We start from the raw sequence: 24,683 nt of genomic DNA on the forward strand, positions 1-24,683 counted from the left end.
AAGTGCCGAGGTATATTCACAATTAAAAAAAATACTTTCTGTAATAGGAAATATTTGTCTGATAATTGTTTTTACAAAGGCCACTTAACAACAGCAACAAAAAACTTCAGTCCATACAGGAAAATCCATTAATTCAAACTTAAGGGCACAATATATACACAAGCTTTTCTGATCTCAATAAAGGCAACAGTAAACAAAACAAAAAGGGAGTAAAGGTTGTGTGGGAAGTTATCATCCAGCCCTCTCACAGAAAAATGAAATATCCTAGGAAATATTGAAAAGGCAGAATATTTCTCTGGATGTGAAAGGAAAGAAACAGTTTTAAAAGACAGAATAGTTGCCTGTAGCTTCCTGCCCATCCCCACTGGACCATTGAGAAGGCCGGCTAGTCCCTTTTACATAATAAAGACTTCTCCACTGCAGCTGCAGGGGGAAGTAATGTTGGAACTTTACTCAACTGATCACATGGCATCTGAGAACTCATCCATACCTGGATTCAAAACACAGCCTACAGAGTAGCCCCTGCATGGCCCCATGGGAGTCTGACAACCAATCAGAATACACTTCTTACACAGGAACAGGAAACAGAGAGGTGGGACTAAGCAGGGTATAAAAAGCCTAGCAAGCCCCTCCTTCAGACCTTCTCTTCTTCTCCACTAACATTGAAGAATGTGATCACCTTTTCTGTTCAGGGCTCAAGCCATGTGGCCCTGTCCAACAATAAACCACCTTTCCAAGCAGCCTCCATGTCTCCAGTGTCTTTTTCCCCACTTGGAGCCGAACCCAGAACAACATTTCTTTCAACAGTTGTGAAAAAAGGATAAATATAAAAGGTTTACTTTACCAAAATACACATACATACATCTGGTGAATATTTTATACATTCCAAATCCTTCTTTACTATGAAGGCTAGTATTCAAATGAGTGTAAATAATTCCATTGTGAATTACAACATTCTAATTAAATGTAAGATAATCAAATATAGTGCATATAAAATTATGCAGTAGTCATAACTCCTAGACAAGCTAGATATTGGTGGTGGAATACATTTCAAGTTAGGATAGCTAAAATAAATGAAGAAAGCAAAACAAGTAAAATTCATACATTTCTGGAACATTTATCATTTCTAATATAGTGAATTATAGCTTATCAAGATAGCTTTTTTGTGGAAGGGAATAAAGCATGCCTAACTGCTAGGGTAGCTAAAGTTATTTTTGTTGTCTGATTCAAAATAAATCCTTCCTCAATCAAAAATTTAAGGAGCTTAAAACAGAATCAGAACAGTTCTTCAAATGGCACCTGAACCACTTCAGAATCTGTTCTTTTTGTAATCCCACATGGGTTAAAGTTAAGACCTCAGAAACATTAAAAATAATAAAAACAAAAATGTTACTAGGTGAGGCTCCTTCAGAGTAGAAGTAGCAGAGTACTCTCCTGGAACCCTTATTAGTACTGGGTCAAGAATAAGTGATTGAAGTCTTATTGAATTACAAGGAGCTTGACCTTTGGTAGGTAGTCAAGTAAGAATCAATAGTCCTGTAGCTCCTACTCGGTCTGTTCTCCTTAAGCAGGAAACATTGGAAATGTTAAACTTCTCCAGATCTGTGATCATGCAATACACTACCAAATTATTATTATTTTATTTGACGGTCATTATTTCAGAATGAGATTATATTGAATCTGGCTACAGACAGCTTTGTAAAATCTGATTTTTCCCCCTTCCTCAATCACTTTTCAGGAGCGCACGCGCATAGGGAATAAAGCAGCAATCCAATTCAAGAATTCCAGGCATCCGTCCGTCACTCTGGTAAATAAATCCCGCCTCCTTGCGGGACCCGTGATTGGTGGGTGCCATCAGTCAAGGAATCCTTCATTTGCTGTTTTTTTTCCACATTTGCGGTCTTCTCTCTCACACTCTCTCTTTCTCTCTCCCCCTCACTCCCCCTCTTGTAGCTAAGGGAGACCGACGTAGTTACGCGTCCTTCCTGCGTACGGTTGCTATCGGAGACTAGCCAATAAGCATACTCCGGGAGCATCACGTGAAGACGTATAGATAAACCTGCGAAAACGGCGCGGTCACGTGACTGTGTAGAACGGCCGCCCCGAGAATCTATGGCTACTATAGGATTTCTCAGCGACGGGGAGACGAGAAGACGGTCAGGAGGCCCTCGGGGGCGGGAGAGCTTTGTGAATCTAATTTAACGTGGGGGCGAGGGAGGCGCCTGGGCTGCTTGTTAGAGGCCGAAGACTTGGCGCATTCCTTTTTTTCTCCCCTCTGGCCAGCCTAATAAATCACTGTAACAGGGCAGTTCTCATAATTCGGTCCGATTCGTTCAGTACTGGGCTGCTGGGCACCGCTGTTATTTGCTCTGGTAGGGCAGTCATTCGCGAATCCAAAGATTTGGTGGCGTTGAATAACTGTCCCCGTCCGTGCGTCTCTCGCGCGTGAACACGCTTATGCCTCGGGCTTATGACACAGGAATTTAAAATGGATTATGAAATGCAATTAATATTTATGCTGCTTTATTGGAGAGTACAGCACATCGTAGAATATAAAAGCAGAAGCAGTAACTTTCTAATTTAGGACCAGAGCTTACAATTATTTGTAAGTTTTGTATAGCCAGCTCACAAAATACACTTTTGGGGAGTTGTACATATTCAGTCTGTTAGGCATTACAGTGTTTTTTTAATTACAGTTGTATTGGCTTATATTTGGTGTTGTACATAAGGTGTCATGAAACACTCATGCATGTATGAAGTAGGGTTGAAAAATTAGGTGGCTCAATCTGACAATAAACTGCAGAATGAACTTTAGTTATGATTTAAAAGCCATCCTTGATCCATGAAGCTCTCTGACTTCGCCATGTTCCTTAATCATAAATAAATAAATCTATTGCTTTTATAATTACCGGTTCTACTTCCAGTGCTGTTAACTACATCTTTAACTGCATTTTTTAAAACCACCTACATATGCTCCATTAGAAGTTTTGGATACATTCTACAAATCAGCCTACAGCAGATCTTATACCTAATTTCATGTCTTACGAATAATACATGTCACAATTGGATGCATAAAGCTTTCATTTCTTTTAGAAATAACACTATTAACAATTTTATGATGCGCCTCTCCTTTTTTTAATTCATTTATTACAGAATCACCTACTTTATTATGTAGTTATATTAAGGAGATTGTAAAGTGATTCTGCCTTGTTATCAGTCTTTCTGATAGTGGTTGTCTAGTGTAACAAACCAGTGCTTGCTCAGGTGTGTGACTGTAGTCTTAAAATTCTAGGAAATATTATATTTTTTGTATTTAAATCACTGCCAATTCTTTATTGCCTACTTTGAATACAGTAAACTTTAAAAAAAATAATATATTTTGAATTTATGGCCCACTTTTCTATCCATTTGAAAATAAAGAAAGCTTTCATTTTTTTTTATTTTAATTTAATTTATTCAACCTGTATTAGTTGCACTTTTCCTTTGATTTGTTTAGTATTAACATTTTTTTGTAAAAATATTTTACGTTCTGGGAATTCTGGGAATATTGTGTTTTTGCTGAATGTAGCTTTTACAATTCCAATTTTTGATTGGATATTCAGTCAACTCCTTGGTTAAAGAATGGGGTAGAAAACTATGGCTATATTGTTTCATATGCATGCTTATCTAAAAATTGCTTTTCTTGCTTAAAAGGAGCGTGTGCTGCACTCTGACTGTAAATATAAGATTTTAAATAAATGTGGCTCCACAAAATAAAGACTCATTGTAGGATAGTGCTTGATATGATATAGAAGTAGTGAGATTGGTTTGGAAGAATAAAGTTACCAAGAACTTATTGTGTATTCTTACTCTCCCCTTTCTTTGTTTTGGTAATAAGGCAATATTCAAACTGATCTCTTCAATCCTGGATTGAATATTCTGGAATTAGTCAATATACCATGCCTGCAGTTTATTTGGTGCTCTGAATGGCTGTTGGAAAGGAATGTACAGTCTGATGGCCAATTGCTGCAGCTGGCTAAAACGGTGGCGAGAACCCCTCAGGTAAATGACCAGGCTTTAAAATACTCAGTTTTTAGTAACTTTTAAGATTATCGATGGTACAGCAGGTATGAAGATATATAGACCTGTAATTAATTCATTTTCACATAGAACAGACCAAGGCAAAATATTATCTCAAATATTATAAGGAAGATTTTCTCTAATTTAAATTAATTATGTCCTATATATTTTTAAAAGTGTAGTTGGATGCATGGAATGTTATTGATACATGGGGGGGAATGGGAATGGTGGAAGTTCCTATTAAGATCAGAGGGAAACAAAACAAAAGTATATTGTCCATTTTAAGATTATGACATTTCTTTTTGTGCTTTTTGCCTATTCTGTTGGCCATGCTGCAAAGACCTTACATTAGGCATACTTCAGTTATACATTGGCCCTATTTATAGAGAACTAGGCTTATGTGAATTTTTTTTGAGAAGACTGAAAAAGTAATGGAAAGGAAAATAGCCATAAACAGTTAAGAGACAGCAGCGGGGTCTGTTGGTAGCTCATCCTATAAAAAGGCAATTTAGCCTAGATGGCTAATAAGCATTTCAAATCATTGAAAGTGATTTCATCTTATTGAATTTACTATACATTAGGATGAGAAATTTATTTTGCAGTTTCAATGATACTTTATTTACTCCACAACTATCCTTAAAGGTATTTTACTGAAGTTTCTGTTATCCAAACTTTTTTGATTTTGCTAAAGTTTGTGGATCTAGACCCATGATGGGGGTCATGGGGGGTAATGCGTTTGGGTGGGGAGCGGGGCACACATGGGGGTCTTGCACGTCCATGCGTGGTGGGGGAGAGTGGGGGTTGCATTGCATTTCTTTTGGCACATGGTGACAAAAAGATTAGCCATCTAGACAGTTAGAAGAATTCTACATCATTGTTTAGAAGCAGATTGCTAGTCCCATAGTTTGTAGTTGACTCCTTTGATTCCTATGCTAACGTAAGGTTTAATAAATCATTTTTTGTTTATATGAGACCCAGAGTGTCTGATTGTAATGTCAAAAATAGGCAATCAATTTTCAGCAGCAGATTTTTTTTTGTTTTTTGTATCATCTATTCAAAAAGGAAACTTAGTTTCAAACTAATTGATCCCTTCTCAGTAGCATAGGGATATGTAAAAAAAACCTTTCCCTTTTCTGCTTTCTGCTGAAATAAAAATTTGTACAGGCAGAAAAGGAAACATGTTTTTTTTTCACATATCCTTATGCTACATTGAGAATGGAGCAACTAAACTATTTAGAAATCATCATGGGTACTTTGTTTGAAACTAAGTCTCTTTTTTAAAATTTTTGAGCAACTCAAAATTTATTTCAAATTTGTTCTTTGCATACAATCTCTGTCTTGTCTTGGAATGATAGAATCAGGAAGTAAAAATGTTGTTCCTGGTGCATAAGAGTTGCTATAATAGCATAAAATAATTTTTTGAACTCTAATCTTATTATGATTAATTGGGAATAAGGCTTACTGAATTCAGTAGGAATTGCTTATAGCCAATTTGAATTATCTTTGGATATTTGGCTATGTGTAAATTATTGTTTAAATTCTGTATTCTGTTTTTTGCATAATTGTGTATTATTTTCTTGCCACATATTCCAAGAAGCGATTAATACATTTTTAATGATAAAATAATAATGTGCAAGCTTGAGTTATAAAACTATGCAGTAAAAATCAAGAAGTGTAACATCCATGTTTATGGATTGAGCAAAAAGATTATAATATTAATTATAGGAAATGATGTATAATAAATTTATATCTTGATTTTTACCATGGATTTTTTAAAAAAATCATTTTTTCATTATCAATATTTAGTCTTGCAGCTTGATCAGTTCAAGTTACTTACCCAACATCCCACACAGCACATAACCTAATTACTTATATACAGCTATTCCTCGACTTATAACAGTTCACTTAGTGACTGTTCAAAGTTAGAACTGCCCTGAAAAAAGTTACTTATGACTATTTTTCACACTTACAATTATTGCAGCATCCCCATGGTCATGTGATTTACATTTGGTAGTTTGACAACTGACTCACATTTATGACATTTGCAGAGTACCCAGGTCGCGTGATCACCTTTTGCAAACTTCTAACAAGCAAAGCCAATGAGGAAACTAGATTCATTTTACAATCTTGTGTCTAATTTAACAAGTGCAGTGATTCCCTTAACAAACGTGGCAAGAAAAGTCATGAAATGGGGCAAAAGTCACTTAACAAATTTATCACTTAGCAATATAAATTTTAAGCTCATTTGTCTACCTGTATAGATACATTTTAAAAATTCATAATCCCAAGGAAAAAAATGAAAAAGCTTAAGATCTAATTATCCTAACATTATGGATTACTTTTATCCCTTAATTTCTAAAGGCTATAATGTGTTTTATGCATATATAAAAATATCATTCTTGATATTTCTACTTCAAATAGTTCAGTGCTGTGTTAAGTTTAGTATGTTGAGTACCGAACTTGTCATCTTTAAATTTTCCTTTCTTTCTTGGCTTCTGTTATCCATTTCATTTATGGTGGCTCTGGGTTTATACTGCATGCTGATCCATAAAATATAGTTTATAAACTACAATGGTTAATACACACAATATGCTTTGCCAAGATCAAATAAACATCATGACATTTGAGATAAGCGAACTAAGATATGTCTCAATATCAATGAGTTCTTTCCTTTTTTGACATGCCATTTTTTTATTTAATCAATTTTTAAGGTAAGTTTTTTTTTATTTTTCAACATTAGAAAATATAAACTTGGGTAACACCAGTAAAGCTTTTCATTCATAATCTGATTTTAGTTCAGTAAGAAGAAGCTAAGGTCAATCTAGAATGTCATTAATTTCTTTATTTCCTTTTTCTCAATAGATTTTAGACTGTGTTAGTTAAAAATCCATACCGGGTACGGGTTCTGGGAAGTCGGGGGGGGGGGAAGGAGGAGGGGGGGGGTGGGGGGGTGGAGGGAGGGAGGGGTACACACAACAAAAAAAAAATTGTACTTCAATGTTTTAATGATTGACAAATGACATATTTGTGTTTTTTTTAAAGAAAAATAAAAAAGTTCTGTTTAAAAAAAAAATAATAATCTGATTTTATTTCATTTTAACTATTTTAGATCTTTTATTATATGTTTACCTCTCAATTTTCTAATTTCTGTCTACTCAGCCTTTGGCTGCAAACAATGAGAATCTTAGTTCATGAGAGAATCCTTTTAAAATTTCTTCTTCTAATAAATACTCTTCTTAGTTCCAAAATATTTCACTTGTCTTCTCTTCCTCCTTCCATCCCTCTGCTGTGTTCTTCTGTTTTTCCTCTTTCTTCACATTCTACCCATTTTTTCTTAATTTGTCTGCTTTGAACATTTAGAGATTCTGTGCTCATTGAAGTGTATCAGATTTTTATCCAGAGGCAAGATGGTTTCTCTTGCTTCACAATAAGAAATATTCCACAAATGTTCTTCAATATGTATCTCAATATATTAAATTATTCCCGTGATGGTTTTAGTACCATGTTCTACATAGTGTATAACTGAAGTAAGAGTTAAGTCTTCCTCTGTTGCTCCCTTCCCCTTCCTATATTTTTCCATGTGTTTTAGAATTTGTTACAGACCACTTATTTTACCTGCACTTTGTAAAATAAATAAAATCTTCCTTGAATCTTTGCTATTTGGTTTTGGGTATATTGAAAGTATATTTATTTGTTGTAAAATATTATGTGCTTTTTAAGGACAGAATTTTAACTTATTTTTGTTGGTATTTCAAAGGAAGGTGACATTGATCATGGTGGGTCTTGATAATGCTGGGAAAACTGCAACAGTAAAAGGAATCCAAGGAGGTATGTTGGATATTCTATTTTAATCTACAATTTTCAAAATATTATTGTTAATTTTTTTTCAGGTTTAAGCTAGACTACTTGTTGCTATAAGGATTTGATATTTACTGTCATATTTTACTCTGTTAAATCAAACAATATCTCATTGTTTTGGGAGAAAGAAAGTATATATCACCACCACCCCTGTCCATACAATTTAAAGACAAGAAGCATCTCTGAAAATAATACAGATTTTATATTTTAACTTACATTTTTTATTTGGCACTTCTTTGGTTGGTGGAAATATGCATAATTATATACTTGATTTCTTCTTATGCATATTTTAGATTTACCTTAAAGTAAAAGGTAAAGCTTCCTCTTGCACATATATGTTAGTCGTTCCCAACTCTAGGGGACGGTACTCATCTCCGTTTCAAAGCCGAGGAGCCAGCACTGTTCGAAGACGTGTCCATTGTCATGTGACCGGCATGACTAAAGGCTGAAGGTGCACGGAATGCTGTTACCTTCCCACCAAAGCTGGTTCCTATTTTTCTACTTGCATTTTTACATGCTTTCGAACTGCTAGGTTTGCAGAAGCTGGGACAAGTAACAGGAGCTCACTCTGTTATGCGGCACTAGGGATTCAAACTGTTGAACTGTCGACTTTCCGATCGACAAGTTCAGCATCTTAGCCACTGGGCCACCGCATCCCACTTAGATACCTTAGAATACCCTAAATCAACTCAATATATCCTCTGAATAAAAAGAGCTAAGATACACCTAAAGGCTTATCTGCCCTATTTATTTAAGTGACTGTTCTCTAAAGTCAGGAAAGTCTATCTCTGTATGTTAGGGAATTCCACTTCATGCAAACTTAGTTCCCCCAGTATATCAACACTGCATATGGAATTCTCTAGAACCTGGCTAATAAGTTTCATTCAAATTCTTTTTGTACAGATCTGAAATACATTTTCAGTAAAAGCATGCTTTATTGTAATATTACTGTTGCTCTGAAATAAGTATTAACTTTGATATGCTCATAAGCTAATTAGTAATGCTATTATTTTTTACTTGTACAGTAAAATAAAATATTTAGCATTAGTATAGGCCTCTATTATAGCTTGGAATTAATTAATTGGTCATATCAAAATTCTTATTCAAGTTTCATTGAACTGTCTCTTATAATATATTTTAATTTTGTCAGAATCCCCTGAAGATGTGGCTCCAACAGTTGGATTTTCTAAAATCGATCTTAAACAACAATGGTTTGAAGTCACAATTTTTGACTTAGGAGGTGGAAAACGTATTCGGGGCATTTGGAAAAATTACTATGCTGAATCCTATGGAGTAATATTTGTTGTGGATTCAAGTGATGTGGAAAGAATGGAAGAGACAAAAGATACAATTTCAGAAGTTCTAAGACATCCTAAGATATCAGGGAAACCTGTATTAGTGTAAGTAAAATAAATTTAAGAATATTTAAATATTACTTATTAAAAATGAGTGTGCTGCTGTTAAATTATTAGAAATAATGGAGAAATTGTGTTACATAAATAAAGCCCATGATTCTATATACTCTTTTATATGCTAGTCTTTTTTATTTTAGTAAATATTTGACTATTATGGTCATTATAACTATTCGATTTTTGATTATTGATGACTGATACAGTATTAAAATATAAATGGTTTATTAAAAATGCCATTAAAGAAATATGCATGCCCAACACAAGAGGGTGCAATTGATGCATTTTAAATATTGTTAACTTCTGAGAACGGACATTATCAAACAAACTAAAAAAAGTAGCCAAATGTTAAGATAGTTCTCATCGGATAGAATTTTCAAATACTGTGATGCATAACATTCTCTCACAAATGTTCTTAGTAGAAAAGCCCTTATAAGATTGCAATATTTTGAACTTTTCTTTAATGCATTTATGAAAAAAATGACATTTTAAAAACGGTATCTTCTGTATTTTGCTATAGGTTTTCAGATTCCATTTTTTTCATCTTTCATTCTAGGGTGTAATTCAGGTTATAAATAACATTGAGATACAGGCTCTTTAGTTGATGTTGCTGAAGAATTTATTTACAAATACTCAATTACCCCAGAGAATATTTGTATCCCAGAAGAACTCTCATTATTTACAATAGAAAATTTGTACCCATTGTATCCATAAAAATAAACCTAGTCTTTTACATCTACAAATAGGTTCTTCCTATTTTAAGTGTTTTGGTTGGCATTCTTGGCACTGACATTCTCATTGTTAATAATCTGTGTATGTGTTTGAATCTAATTCTGAGAAACATTTTTAGATTGAAAATATTTAAATATATGGTTATTTGTGGTTTTAAATAATGAAGCAGAATTGATGAATAATTTGAATGACTTGCTGTGAAAATGATTTATGTTGACTCTAATTGTTTAAGAAAGCAGTCATGCTAGCTACATTGCTGAAAATTCAGTAATATGAAGGAGAATTTCAAATCCTCACTCATAATACGTTAACTGCATTTTCCTTATACCATTTTGGATTTTTGTTTACTACCTCAGTAATTCCAGAATGCTAAAAGCAGTAGATATTCATCAACGGTATCTTGTCTTTTTAAACTAAAGCAAACTAAACTTAACAGTAATTTGTTAGTGGACCAATTCCTAAGCTAAAGTATACTTTAGCCATATACTTGGGGTAGAGACTTTTTTTCGGGAATGGGAAAGTCCTTTTGGGCCAGGCCCATTATAGAATGTTCAACATGCATTAGCTGCTCATTGAGATTTGATAATAAGTAAACATGACTGACTTCCCACTTTTGTTGCTATCTCTTTAAGCATTATTGAACCCTGATAAGAATTAATGCCAGATCAATGTTGAAATGACTTTAGGGCTTTTTATATTATATATTAGTGGAGGAAGCTAAGATTTAAATAGGATTTTTTTTTCTGGTAGTGCATGACAGACTATCAGAAAAAGAAGAAATGCTATCATTTTAGATAGCATGAAAGACTCATTTTAGAACAATGATTAGTCACAAATTGCTTGTATATAAATACAGATTCTAGACATAGAGCTAGGAGTGGGGGGTGGGTTATCTTATTAATTAAAAATTATAATCCTTTACCGGTATTTATTCCCAGGAAATTATGGTTAGTTAACTGTTCATAATCTCACATTTATGAGCCCACCCACAGTCTGTAATGCGGTCCACAACATCTACACACCCAATAGCTCCATTTTGCATCCTCTTCCCCATGCTTCTTGCTGGGGACTCCACCTGTTTCCATTTCATGACCCACATGGTCCTGGGATTCTGACAATAGCCAGGATTGCAGGTGCTAAACAGTGCAGCCATACGGCATTGTCTTTACAATTGCATTATTAGCAATGGAAATCCCAATTCCGATTACCATCATAATCCGAGAATTATTATAGTTTCGTATTAAGTATCAATCCAGTTTTTGTGACATGCTTCACAAACAATTGCTAAAAGGAAAAAAGTATGATAGACTTACTGATGCTTAATTTTTCTATTGTGTTAAAACAGCTCATTTTTGCATAATACAAAGGTTAACAACTTTTTACACTGTACTAGGAGAACAGCAGGTATTGCTATGTTTACAAATAAGACATGTTGTAGTAGCAATATTGTCTGCTTGAAAGAAAACAGTGAAATGTAACAGGTGGAATGAAGCAGAGCCGTGACAGAAAAGATATACCTCTCTTTCCTAGCCTAGCATTATGTTATTTTCTGAGCAGCTCCTTATCTTTTTTTTCTCTCTATCTAGCATTCTGTCATGAATGCTGAACCTTGCTTAACTGGCTTTTCCTATGCTGCTCCCTTTAAAGTATGTCCACTCAGCATTTATTTATGCTGCAAGCCATAGAAAGAGCACAGCTTTATTTCTTTTACAGTTGGTTAAAAATGGCTTCTTGTGCTTTTGACCATGATCATTATATACAACTTTACATTGTTCATTGTTGCATTTATTTCTTCATCTTGGTGGGGGATTTTGGAGGATGGGTGGGTGGGTTTGCATTGGTGACTTGACAACTTTTTGACAAGTAATTTATCATTGCCTTCTTCCTAGGGCTGAAAGAAAGATTGGGATAAAGTCATCCAATTTGCTTATTTGTAAAACAAAACTAAAACTCTGTTCTTTCAATTTTTGGCCTTTAGGCAATATACCAAACTAGTTGTGTTGTGTGTTAGAGAAGAAAATATAGCAAATAACTATCAATAATTACACATAGTATCATAAGAACTTGCTAGTATTTTTCATAGGCCAATATTTGGATTATTTCTATCACCTATCAGCACATTACCTTCTGTGTCATTTGGGAAAGAAAAACACAGTTTATATGGAACACATTGTTTTCCAGTAAAGTGCCCCTGATGTATGATTGCAGTATCTTTTTTTTCTTCCTATTTTTTTTAGTATATATCTATAGATTTATTTTTCCCCCAGGCACCATGTTTTTTTAAAAAAGAAATATTTGCTTTAAATATAGAAATCTTCCTCAATAGCACACAGGCCTTTCTACTATACTGTTGCCATTATTGGTCCTTCAAATGATTTTAAATTAGAAGGTTGCATTAACACGAGCAAGATATTGCTTGAAAAAAAAACATTAATATGAATTTTATTGACTATGTTGGTCTGACAAACCTTTCTGGTTGGTACTGATTTTTATGTGTAGGAAGTAACTATTTGTTTTAAAAATTGAGTATTTGGGGAAAAAATCTTTACAGTAAAAAAACATCTCCTGCTGCTGGGAGTTTTTTCATATTTTATTTTTTTAGGCTCTTTGTGCCAAGTCTCAAGTTTGAATTCAAAAATGTGAATGAATTATTTTAAATGTGTGAAATTTATACTTATTCTACCTTCTTACGGTCCTCTCTCTTCAGACTTTATTCATGACTTGTATAAAGTCAGAATTGTTTTAGCCTTATAATTGGGAAAGTGTGACTTAATCTCAGTTAAAAAAGTAGCCTAGATTATTGTTTTGGGATTTTAGTGAGGATAGAGATGATATAGTGTAAACTATTGTAAGCAAAACAAGATTTTGCATTTTATACAAGTGAAGATAACAGCTACTACGTGATATGTTGGGGAGGAAATATTAATTTAGCTACTCCAGTGTTTATTCTAGATTTTATAGTTAGTTGTTTGTAAGATGATCAACACTGCCCAAATTTATCCTTGGAAGTGGAAATTAGTTCCTTGCTTGATTTCTGTTCCTATATTAGTAGTGGTGAAAACATGCCTTAATCAATTTTTATATTTGTTTGTTTATTCTGAGGTCAAAATGAAAACTTAAACTGTTTTGAAAATAGACTGGAGCTTTGTCACATTTTAAAAATAGTGTTTTCCTTAGTAAACTGTATGAAACACAAATAAACTCGGCAGTCAAGAACTTAATGTTTGTAATAGTTGTATAATTGGCTATTATTAACATTTTTAATTATCTTGCGTAACAGTAAAAATAGATCTCATTTACAATAGTAATTGTCTTCATTCCTGCTAATAACATTTCCTAGTTTTCTTCTGTTTCTGTTTTCAACCTATTTACAAACCTGATTTACATAAGGAAAGAGATAAGTTAAAACTGGATTATATAGTTCCCCAAAAATGATATTTTTGTATCATTACAGTAATCCATTGAAGAATTCTATTTTTGTTTTTGAGCAAAGTTGCATCTCTAGTTATTTCAACATTTTATCTAAGCTTGTAATCTATGAAATAATTATTAGTTATAGAGAAAAATGAAAAGCGTGTTCACTTTTTACTATTTAAATATATAGTGGTTTTCCAGATTTAATATAATCAATATTTAGGCTTCAGTTTTAATTTTGATTTTAGTTCTATGTTTCAGATATATTTCTATATTCCTTGTAATCATAGCACAAAACAATTTCTTTGAGTTCTCTAACAAGTGGATTTTATGTAGTTTATTTTACTCTTTCACACACACAGACACACACACATGTGTGTTTATATACACACACGTGCACATACACACACACATACTGCCAATATATGTGTATGTATGTATATATATATACATACATTATATATATAAGCTTTTTATACTGGTGATACATTGGCAGTTTATGTAACAAGCAATAATGGCCTTCAGGAAAAACAATATTTTATACATATTTATACAAACTAAATATTTATTTGTGAAATATGATTGACAACCAACAGAAAAAGTGTCTGATAGCATGAAAGTTAACTTCCTTGCAAAAGATAACTTCTTGAATACAGATCAAGTTATAACTGTAACAAAATTTAACTTTGTTAAATGAACTGCCTCAAATAATGACCAGCCATGAAACTTAAAAAAATATCATCTCTAAAAGTTGTGCAACAAAATGGAGGACACTGGGTCTTTGCAAGCTTTAGCTGTCCATATGACTGCCTATAGTAGGAAGTCTATAATCTAGCTTTTAACTCCTACCTGAGCTCTATAGCTCAGAATGACAGCTAAAGCTTGCAAGGACCCACCATTATCCATTTCATTGCACAAATTTTGAGATGACTTTTTTCAGTTCAATAGAGAAAGATTTTCTTTCCTTAGTCACTTCGTTCTTCTGTTCTTCAGATGGAGTCAAGGTTAGAATTTTAAAAGGGGTAGAGATTGGAGAGTAGAGAGAACATTTAGTGGTGAGGGAAGATCAGCAAGTCCATCCCTTCCAGCTTTTTCTCTCTCCCTCCCTCTCCCTCTCCCTCCCTCTCTCTCTCTCTCTCTTTTGAAGAAATGTGGCTTTCTGGGGGAGACAGAGAAGCAAGGGAAAGGTTTTGGGAATCTTGTCATGAAGCTGCCTTTCATGCAAAGGTCAACTTTCAAAGCCAAGCAAGAGGCAGCCTTCTGCTGGCCAGCTGATTCGGGGGGCAGCTGACTGACACACAAAGCTCTGAAAGCAGCCAACAAGGAATTGATGACTGCTTCCAAGAGGCATGGGAGCGGGCCCAAGTGTTGGAGGTCTCATTGGAACGGGATGTGGAGAGCATCCCTGTGGCCCCTCATAAGGGCGAATGACCACAGTGGCACTGTGATAACTTTGAAACAAGGTCATATAGTTTTGGAGTGTGAGTCATAACTATGAACTATTGTTAAATGGCCTGTCGTTTCTCAAGACTACTTGTAATTATGTCTAATTTCCTCTTCTCTTAGTACATACTATTAACACACTTATTGTTTTGTTTTGGGGATATTTGTATGCTTGCCCAGATTATTCTGTTGTGACTTACTTAGAGACAAAGTATATTTTCCAAACTGAATAATTTTTTTTTATAATGACATGACTATTTGTACAAGGCTTTTGGTTTGTGCTTAATTTTTATAATGAATAGCTGGTATTCAAGTAGTATAATATCATTAATACAAGGAAATGATTATTTCTTAAAAGGTTCTTTTCAGTATTACCATAATAACATATATTTTAAATATTTGGAGACTTTCAATAATGGAAAAACTGCAAGGAAGGGTTTTTAAAAGTAAAAGAATCCTGAGTTTGCTGAAATCTATTGCATACATAAAGACAGAGAGAGATTAGTGTATGACATACATAGCCGGGGAAGTCTACAATGCTTTTTACCATAGCCATTACAACACCATGGTCTCATGATCACCATAGGGTGCTAAGGAACCAGGCTCACAATTATGATGTCACAGGGATCTATAGTCATGTGATTGCCATTTATGATAATTTCATGGCAGGCTCTGACAAGCAAAATTTATGGGGAATGCAGCAGGGAAGGTAGCAAGTCACTTGGGTAAGCCACCTTGCACATGTGCAGCCTTTGCCATTACCCCCTCATCCTCCAGCTCATTTGTAGCCTACACTGACCTTCTTAAGCCCTGCCCAACCTGCCCCAACTAACATGTAGCTTGCATTGAACCCCCACTGTGCGTCCCTCAGTTCATGCTCAGCTTATGCTGGATCTCTCAAGACATCTCCAGCTTCTCCCAGCCTCTCATAGCACTCCTGTATAGGCCTCCCAAGCACTCTCCTGATTTCCCCCCTTGGGACTCTCACCATTTCCTGTTTAATGACCTGCATGTTTTGGGGTTATGATTGCAACTGAAATTGCCATCGCTAAATGACGTAGTCACAGTACGTAGCTCTTTATGACTACAGGAAAATTTTAGAGCCTGCCGCATGGATGCAGGGATCTTACTGGAGTGACTTGCAATCTTCTCTGCCAGCTTTCTCATTGACATTGCTTGTGGGAAACCAGCAAGGAAGGTCACAAATGTGATCACATGACATATAATTGTGAGCCACATATCCAAGTGCCTGCTTGGATTGTAAACATATGATGACCTCAGGGGTACTGAGAGGGCTGGATCAGCTCTTCAGTTTTAATTGCCCAGAGGACAAATCATTTGCAACAGGAGCAGCACCAACAGCACAGTGCTTTGCATGGATTCTTTTTTCGATATTTAGCTGCCAGCCTGAACTTTTCTGTTGACATTTGGACATAATCCTGAGTGTTAATGATTTCCATTTCAATGCTGTTGATCATTTCACCTTGTTCGTCTATCAAAAGTGAGATTTGAAAAAAAAGGCCTTTTAAGTCTTTCACTTGATTTTCCAGACTGACCAGTTCTCGGTGTCTTTGTTCAATCTCAGATAACTGAGTTTTAGTAATCTTGACCTCTGTGAGCAGATTTTCATTGAAGATTTCCCATTTCCCTTGTTCAACCATATTATTTAGTTCTTCCTCTGATACCTCTTTTCCTGCCACTTCCAACTGACGCATAATGAAATCCTTACATTTTTCTTGTTTGGTTGTTATGGCATTATTGTACATAATCATTATATTTTGGAAACGATGGAATAGGACTGCACGCTGGGAAGTGAGGACTCTTCTAAGGGCAGATGATGAGCCATGTTCTTTTTCTTCCCTCTTCACTATTTTTGAAAGATCATCCAAGCCCTTATTAATGTGCTCTGCTTGAGCTTTAATTGCTTTTGTATTGCTGCATTCTTTTTTAAGCACACTGAATCTTCTCATGGAAGCCATAAAACTTTTCTGCTGCCGACTAAACTTTTGAACATCCATTGCCAAACGATTAATGTCATTATGAAGTTGCTGTATTTCATGCAAGTACCTTTCAGTTATGGGCTCCTTTTCAAAAATAACAGCTGCTTGTTCAAATTCTCCTTGTTCCTCTCTAATAATTGCATCAACAACAGGATTGTTCTCTTCTAATAATTGCAGTTCCTTTGCTCTCAGTTTAAGCTCTTGAAGGCGGTCTTTCATCTTCTGTTGAATATATTAAGGTTCAGAAGTATTAAACCCAAGGCAGCAGTGTATACCTAAGAATTAAAATCACTTTCATTAGCATTTATTAATCCACAATCATATTAGATAATAGCAGAAAATGTTATAAAGAAAAGTTGCAGAAATTTGCCACATAGTGTAGCAAACTATTTCTTGTAGACTCTTTGTATCCATTTTAGAAAGCTGTTTCAAAAGCTATATGGAAACTGAAATACACACTATTTTTCACATCTTACTACTGGTATATTCTTTCCTGCATTTTATCCATTTTTGGCAAATTAAAATGATCAACATATAAACTAGTATTTTAATACACATATATGAGGTTGATAGAGTTTTTCAGAATGGGTAAGTTCAGTGGGTTCCAATTTTTTTAACAACCGGTTCTCTGCTGGCTGGGCATGGCTGGGGTGGATCACATGACTGAGTGGGCACGGCCAACTCTACATCACTTGTGTGGATGGTACCTGTATGGGACAGGCATGGTAGGAGAGGGAATCCAGGGATCTCGGGGGCGGGGGGAGGAGAGGAAAGAAAGAAAGATTTTGTGTATGCGTATGTATCAGTGAGTGAGTGAGTGAGTGAGTGTGTGTGTGTGTGAGAGAGAGAGTGAGAGAGAGAGAGAGAGAGAGAGAGAGAGAGACTGTGTTAAGCTAGACTGGGAAAGCTGTCTGCAAGAGGAAGAGAAGCTGGGTAAGCTGTTTTTTGGGCTGTTTTCAAGCATTTTTGGGGGCTGATTTTGGCCTGAAAATAGCCCCAAAATGGCCTGTTTTGGAGGCATATTTCTGACTGTTTTCCTGTAGTTTTCATGGTATTTTTGGTCTGATTTTAGCTGGAAAAATGGCCTGTTTTATGGGTATTTTTCGGGCCGTTTTCAAGCCGATTTTTAGGCTTTTACCCTTGAAGCTCCCATTTTTTAAAAAAAAAAAAAATTCCTGTGCTATTTCATGCTAGCAAAAAAGTAAATACACTTACTTATTTTAAAGGGACTATTTATTTTTAATTCTATAGTATATTGCTTTGTAAAGGAAGGGCAAATTATAAATGCTTCTTTGCTTTTTGTGGATTTTTTTTCTGCCATTAAAAAAATGGTCTGTAAGTCCTTGAAAATTTTTGTGTGTGTGTGGTAACTCTAAATAGTCCTTTCTGGAATAATAATGCATATTTTTCTTTTTTCTTACACAATCATTGCCTCTTAATAGTATACATGGTAGATCAGAAATGTATAAATAATTTGGACCAAAAATTACCTTGGGTTTTGAATGCCAAAACAGTAAGGACAGAAAATGTAGGTGGGACGGACACACACACACACACACACACACACAATTTAATTTAAAACTCTTCCATTATTGTTATTTACTGTCACATTAAATTAGAATTTATTTATAATTTAATCTGCTTTTCATGTAAAAAATATCAATACAATTTTGAAGCAACTTCTAGAGAAACCCTGATGTCCAGAGCTGAAGCTTTTGAGTATCTCATGTTGCCCTCTTCTCTTAAAAAAAGAGAAAAATATCCAAGGATGTTCTGCCTGAGTTAGCCCAAATATTGTTCTTTCCACAACTGAAATTTGGAAAATCCTTGTTGATGTTTATTGCAAATGCTATGTATGATCCTAATGATACACGGTGGAGATAATTAAGTTAACACTCCCAGAGAAAGACAGCATGGTTAAGAAATGAGGTGGAGTTATTATATACAATGGCTTGTAATGAAACTAGAACAATCTAGATCAATCCTCAACAACAAACCTGAGTTTTAAGTACTGCATCACTATTGTATCAACATAGATCTGTGACCTATGTATGTTAATGCTATAGGGAGTAAGAAAGTAAGAGTCCTTCAAGAAGTAAAATTGTAATTGTTATTTGTTGAGCAATATTAAAAATACTATCTGTGAATTCCCAATGCCAGGGTTGGAAGGGACCATTTCTGTAAATATTTTGTCTGCTGTTACTGATGACTTTATGCTGTAAATTTGAAAGGCAAATGCCATATTTCTCCATTACAGGTAATCCTTGACTTACATCCACAATTGAGCACAACATTTATTTTGCTATTTTGTTAAGTGGGTTTTGACCCATTTTATGCCTTTCTTGCCACACCGTTGCTAAGTGAATAATTGCAGTTGTTAAGTTAGTAATACGGTATCCATGTTGACTTTGCTTATCCTGGGACACTGAAAGTGTCATAAATATGAACCAATTTGCAAATATCTGATTTTGATCACATGACCAAGGGGATGCTGCAACAGGCATAGGTGTGAAAAACAGTCATAAGTCACTTTTTTCAGTGCCAGTGTAACTGAGCGGTCACTAAATTAACTGTTGTAAGTCGAAGACTACCTGTACATAATTAAAGTAACAATATCTTGGATAGCACTGCCACAGAAATCTCAGCAATTGAGTAAACCATTAATGATGAGAAACTTACCCAGCATTTCAGAAGCAAAGGGAAGTAATATTTTCTGGTTGAAAGTACTCAAAAAAAAAAAAAGTTAAGCTGTGTTAATTGCAGTGTTTATGCAAAATTATTTTTTCCAAACTACATTCTAGGGAAATCTAAAATTATTTACAGCATCTCCATTCACCTCCTCTTCAATGAATAAAAAAGCAGAAATATGACATTAGAAACAACTTGTTTCCTGCCATTTCTTGTGATAAATGCTATTGGGAAAATACTATTATGCAAACTTTAGAGCAATAACTGTAAATTCTTCAGGCTAAATTTATTTTATGGATTCTCCCTTCTCTCCTATTTTAACTACTCACACATATTGATGGTAAAGCCAAAGAGAGATCATTTGTAACTACAATTTATTTTTATCCCGCCTTTATTTCTTATAAATATCTCAAGGTGGGGAACATACATAATATTCTTTCCTTGCCGTATTTTTTCAACAACAACAACCCTGTGAGGTGGGATGGGCAGAGAAAGAGTGACTGGTCCAAGGTCACCTAGCTGGCTTTCATGCCTATGACAGAACTAGAACTCAAAACCTTCTGGTTTCTATGCTAGCACCCTCAACCATTACATCAAACTGGGTCAAATGTGACTTATCTAAATAAGAGTGAGTACTCTAAATAGTATAATTCCTAAATAATGTACCAAGGTTCTTTGCAAGGCTTGACGGGATTCACAACTGAATCTAAAGGAGCTTTCTAAAATCAAAAGTTTTAAACTCATGTAGATTAACACAAACATCAAAGTGCAACAATAAACGTGTTATTAATCTCTTTGTGCTGCCTTGGATGAATCAAATACCAAAATAATTCACAACCAATTTCAAAAATTACATTTTTGGTAAGCAAAGGCAGGGGTAATAATGCATTGCACTATATTTAGGTAGCAGCATGCTGATGAAAATATACCTTAACAGAAGAAGTAATAATATTACTTCTTTAATAAATTTTGTTCAAATAATATACATAATACAGAATTATGGAGGTCCTAAAACAAATTTGCATGCTAACACTATTAGAATCCATTGTTATAGCTGAACTGAACGGCTGAGTTTCTATATTCAGTATTTTCATGCACAACAGATGATGTCATTGCTAGTAAATGTACACATACACTTCCCTTCTCATAATTCCTGAAATAAAAATGCTGAAGTTCCTCAACTGCCTGTTTAGACATTGTCTTAGTAAAGGATTTTTTGTTTCTTTAATTCATTTTCAAACACATGTAATAAACATTATCATTCCCAAATCAAAACGTGATTTATGTACACACACACACAACCACACAATTGTTCACTTAGTGTTTTCTGTGATTTTGTTAATCTCACAACAAGATTTCTCTGTGGTCTATAAGAGTGTCAGTCAATCCATTGTCCAGACCACAAACTCTATTCTACCTTTATTTTTCAGTAACCCAGTTTTAAAAAGGAAAATTTGTGCGAAGGAAGAATGTATTTCCTGGCATGCTTTCAAAAGAAATTACATTTAATGCATTAAATACTTTTCAACAAATTAGCATTTCTGTATTAAAGCGATATATTTCTTCAACCATGTACAACAGAAATAAACTCGCATTTAGCAGAGGACAAACATTATTTTACACACATTAAATATTACACATTTTAATTAAGATTATTTGGCATATGATAAACAAAATACACTTACCTTCTTCTTTTTAAAAATCCTGTTTTTCAGTATCGTTTTGTACTTAAGGATATGAGACTTGCATTATCCATGTGTGCATGCTTAATAGATCTGGAATGTTATTCCCGTTTTAAAAGTTTCTGCTTGCTTAATCTCTCTAGAACTTAATTACTTAGGAAGTGTGTCTTGAAAAACCATGGATCGAGAGAGTCTTAGTTGGTTATATGGCTGTGCAGTAGAAAAGCATGTTAGTTACTTACTACTAGAGAATCTGGTTCTGCCTGTTAGAGATACTGTATAACCTTTCTTCCAAGGCGGGCCGTTTTATTCTAATGAGCCAATACCAGGAAGTGTTTCACCTAACTCTCTCCTTACTGTAATTTCTACCTTGTAATGAAAATATATGTTGCTTAATACTAGTGCTTTCCTAAAATTAAGTCCCTGAACATCAAATACTTATTATGAAAACTAGGAAAACATTGAGGAAGGGAAAAATGCATTACCAAAAGTTTGCTTATGCTTTTAGTAATGTTTTATTAGTAGTTGTTAACTTCCACTTAGCTTTGTATTTTTATTCTTTTGGTGTAAACTATCAAAGCGTAAGCAATAAAAAAGGGTTTTTTTTAATGAAAGGAATATATTGTTAACAGAGAAAAACTTCTTTGAAATTATTGCTGATAATTGAAGAGAATTATGGATTTGCTTAAATGGTCTATATGCAAACTTAGTTTTACCCATTTTGCTATCTGTTTGTTTTACCCATTTTGCTATCTGTTTGTATTGTCAAATTATTATTATATAGCTGAACCAATGGTGGGTTTCCATTTTTTTTACCACTGGTTCTCCCGTGTGCGCACGTGTGACGCTTCTGTGCATGCACAGAAGCGTCCGGGTGGGTTGGCGAAACCTCCCGCCGCCGTCACTACCAGTTCACCTGATCTGGGCTGAACCGACAGAAACTCATCTCTGAGCTGAACCAATGCATAATAAATTGAAATGCTGTGATGATGCGGTACAACACATCATTTTATTCATTCATTCAATATATAAAGTGGTGGTGTAGGAGAAGAGCAATTCTTATATAGTATTAATATTAATTATTAAAATTAATGAAAACCATTGAAAATAGTGGATTGTACTAAAGTGGAACACATCTAGGTTTCTCTGTCTGTCTGTTCTCTGTCTGTCTGTCTCTGTCTCTCTCTGTGTCTTTGTCTCTCTCTCTGTCTTTGTCTCTCTCTGTCTTTGTCTTTCTCTCTCTCTCTATCTCTCTTTCTCTCTTCCTCCCTCCCACCTCTTTGACATTAAACTCTCTGAATCATCTGGACTTGTACTCTCAGCCCAATACACTTCATAGAGTAATTATACAGATCAGCTGGGGAAGAACAGTGCATACTATACTTATCTTCTTTGTATGATTCTGGTATAACAGTTGCCCGATGCTAAAATAGGTAAATTTGCAAACTTACGTTTAGAGAAAATTTTACAGAGAAGCTGCTTCTCTTCTTTTGTATATGTATCTCTAAGTATAATTTCACTTTTCTTATGCAATGCTTCTTGGTGGTATTCTACATCATGATATTCTCCATTTGCAATCCAACATATTTTGAAAAAGCACTGAGCTGAGGAAGGCTACTTTAGAGAAACTTAACAAAATAAGTGAAGTACAAGGAGAACACTTTCTTTTTACTAAGCATGCTCTTGGTTCCAAATCAAAGGTTTTAATGCAGTTTTTGTCAGTACTATTTATCTAGACATTTTCACCCTACAGGTGGGAAGAATGTTTGCCTAAATGTGCTGGTTTGTAGTTCATTCCTAAGAAATGGAAATACTTTTCTAAGTTTTTAGTAACTTTGCTATGACTAAGGAAAATTGATATTTTTCATTGGAAGAACAAAAATGGGAAGATCAATTTTATCAACGTACAGGCTTCTGTATATTTTAAATCCCTTGTTTTTTCAAACATATCTCCTCCATTGAGTTGCCAACCTGTCTGTAAAATTAGGGTAGCTTGGAACCTTATCAAACAGCTAGATCACAAGCCTGGAAAAGTCCATCTGTTACAAGTACAGGACTTTTTATAAACTTGCAGCTGATTCTAAGAAAGTTTGCAAGTTTCAAACTTGCAATAACAGTTGTTTACGCTTTTTCTTTTGAATTTAACTTTTGATATCAAAATATTTTACTCTGACATAGTTGAGTTATGAAGAAAGATATATAGTACACAAACACTTCCACCACAATCCTAGGGGTATTTATTTTGAAGTGAACCCAGTGAAACTTTCTCCCATAAAAAGCTCATAAGGTTGCTTTTTTACAACATAACCTTGTAAGCCTATTGTCGTCATATGATCATCAGAGTCAGACTTAGGTATTTCCACATAAAAGATTTTCCAATATGATTTCCCACATATATTTGTTTTTCAGATTATTCTAAAAAGGGCAGCATTTTCAGGAGCTATAGTTTCTAGAAAGTATAATAGGAAAATAAAGCTTTAATTGCCTTCTACAGAAAATTATTTGAGTTCAGTTCACCCAGGATGGGTTCGATCAAGATATAGGCTTTCTGACATTTTAAGATTAATGAGAAAATAATTAACCATTTGTATTTATTCCACTGAGAAGAAACTGTTAATAAATAGGCAACAGCAATATTTATGTTTGGCTATGGAACAATGTTTTGTGTCTTTCTTATTATTTGTATAGATTCTGCTTATCCATATTGATTTGCATTGATTTTTAACCACAGTAGGTAGCATTACCATATTTTTATTTGATCTTTTTTCCCCTTAGATTAGCAAATAAACAAGACAAAGAAGGTGCCTTGGCAGAAGCAGATGTGATTGAATATTTATCTCTTGAAAAGCTTGTCAATGAGCACAAATGCCTGTGTCAGATTGTAAGTGCATTTTAAATAAGATTAATTTCCTTAGACATGTTGCTTGGCAGAATTTTGAAATAAAATTATGCAATTCTATCACTTTATTTTTCTCTATATCATATGCCTCTTTATGTCTGATTAGTGAAGGCCATGAGAAAGATGATTTGGTTGCTTATTACTTGGATGATAAGCAAATTTCAGAATGTCATTTCTCAGAAAAGTGCTTAATGGACTATCAGTCTGTATAATATCAGTTTTTTTAAAAGCATTTAATTTCCTGATGAAGCATACTATTCAGGTACTTCTATCTGTATTGTTGGTTCCTAAACTGAGAAGGCTAATCAGTTCAGCCTTTTGAAATTGTCTGATCTGTTATGGAACCACAACTTTCTATATGTTATCAAAAAATTGCATCGAAATATCCATATAGTCACCAGGAGCTATGATTGATTTGAAAGACCGTAACAACAACAGCAACAACATGCTATGGAAATACAGGCTTTTGTTAACGGTTATATTTTCTACAATTCACTAA

The 24,683-nt window shown here is 34.4% G+C and overlaps 2 protein-coding genes across 4 annotated transcripts in view; one reads left to right on the forward strand and one right to left on the reverse strand.

Annotated features, from left to right (window-relative positions):
- Positions 1–2,014: 2,014 nt before the first annotated feature.
- The window catches only part of ARL13B (ADP ribosylation factor like GTPase 13B), a 40,871-nt gene continuing 18,202 nt past the window's right edge, over positions 2,015–24,683 (forward strand). Inside the window, exons 1-5 of one of the 3 annotated variants that reach the window (XM_032219833.1) lie at positions 2,015–2,156; positions 3,878–4,041; positions 7,817–7,887; positions 9,068–9,317; positions 24,061–24,166. In XM_032219833.1, coding sequence (XP_032075724.1) covers positions 3,983–4,041; positions 7,817–7,887; positions 9,068–9,317; positions 24,061–24,166 — 486 coding nt within the window. In that variant the 5' untranslated portion in view covers positions 2,015–2,156; positions 3,878–3,982. The other 2 variants (XM_032219831.1, XM_032219832.1) reach the window with 2 other exon arrangements.
- Positions 14,092–21,528, reverse strand: STX19 (syntaxin 19). Its single transcript, XM_032219834.1, has 2 exons — positions 21,289–21,528; positions 14,092–17,190 (listed from the first exon to the last, which is right to left on the reverse strand). The coding sequence occupies exon 2, from the start codon at positions 17,132–17,134 to the stop codon at positions 16,250–16,252; it is 885 nt and encodes a 294-aa protein (XP_032075725.1). The 5' UTR covers positions 17,135–17,190; positions 21,289–21,528; the 3' UTR covers positions 14,092–16,249.

This window comes from Thamnophis elegans, chromosome 6 (assembly GCF_009769535.1).
Source record: "Thamnophis elegans isolate rThaEle1 chromosome 6, rThaEle1.pri, whole genome shotgun sequence".
Classification (NCBI taxonomy): Eukaryota; Metazoa; Chordata; class Lepidosauria; order Squamata; family Colubridae; genus Thamnophis; species Thamnophis elegans.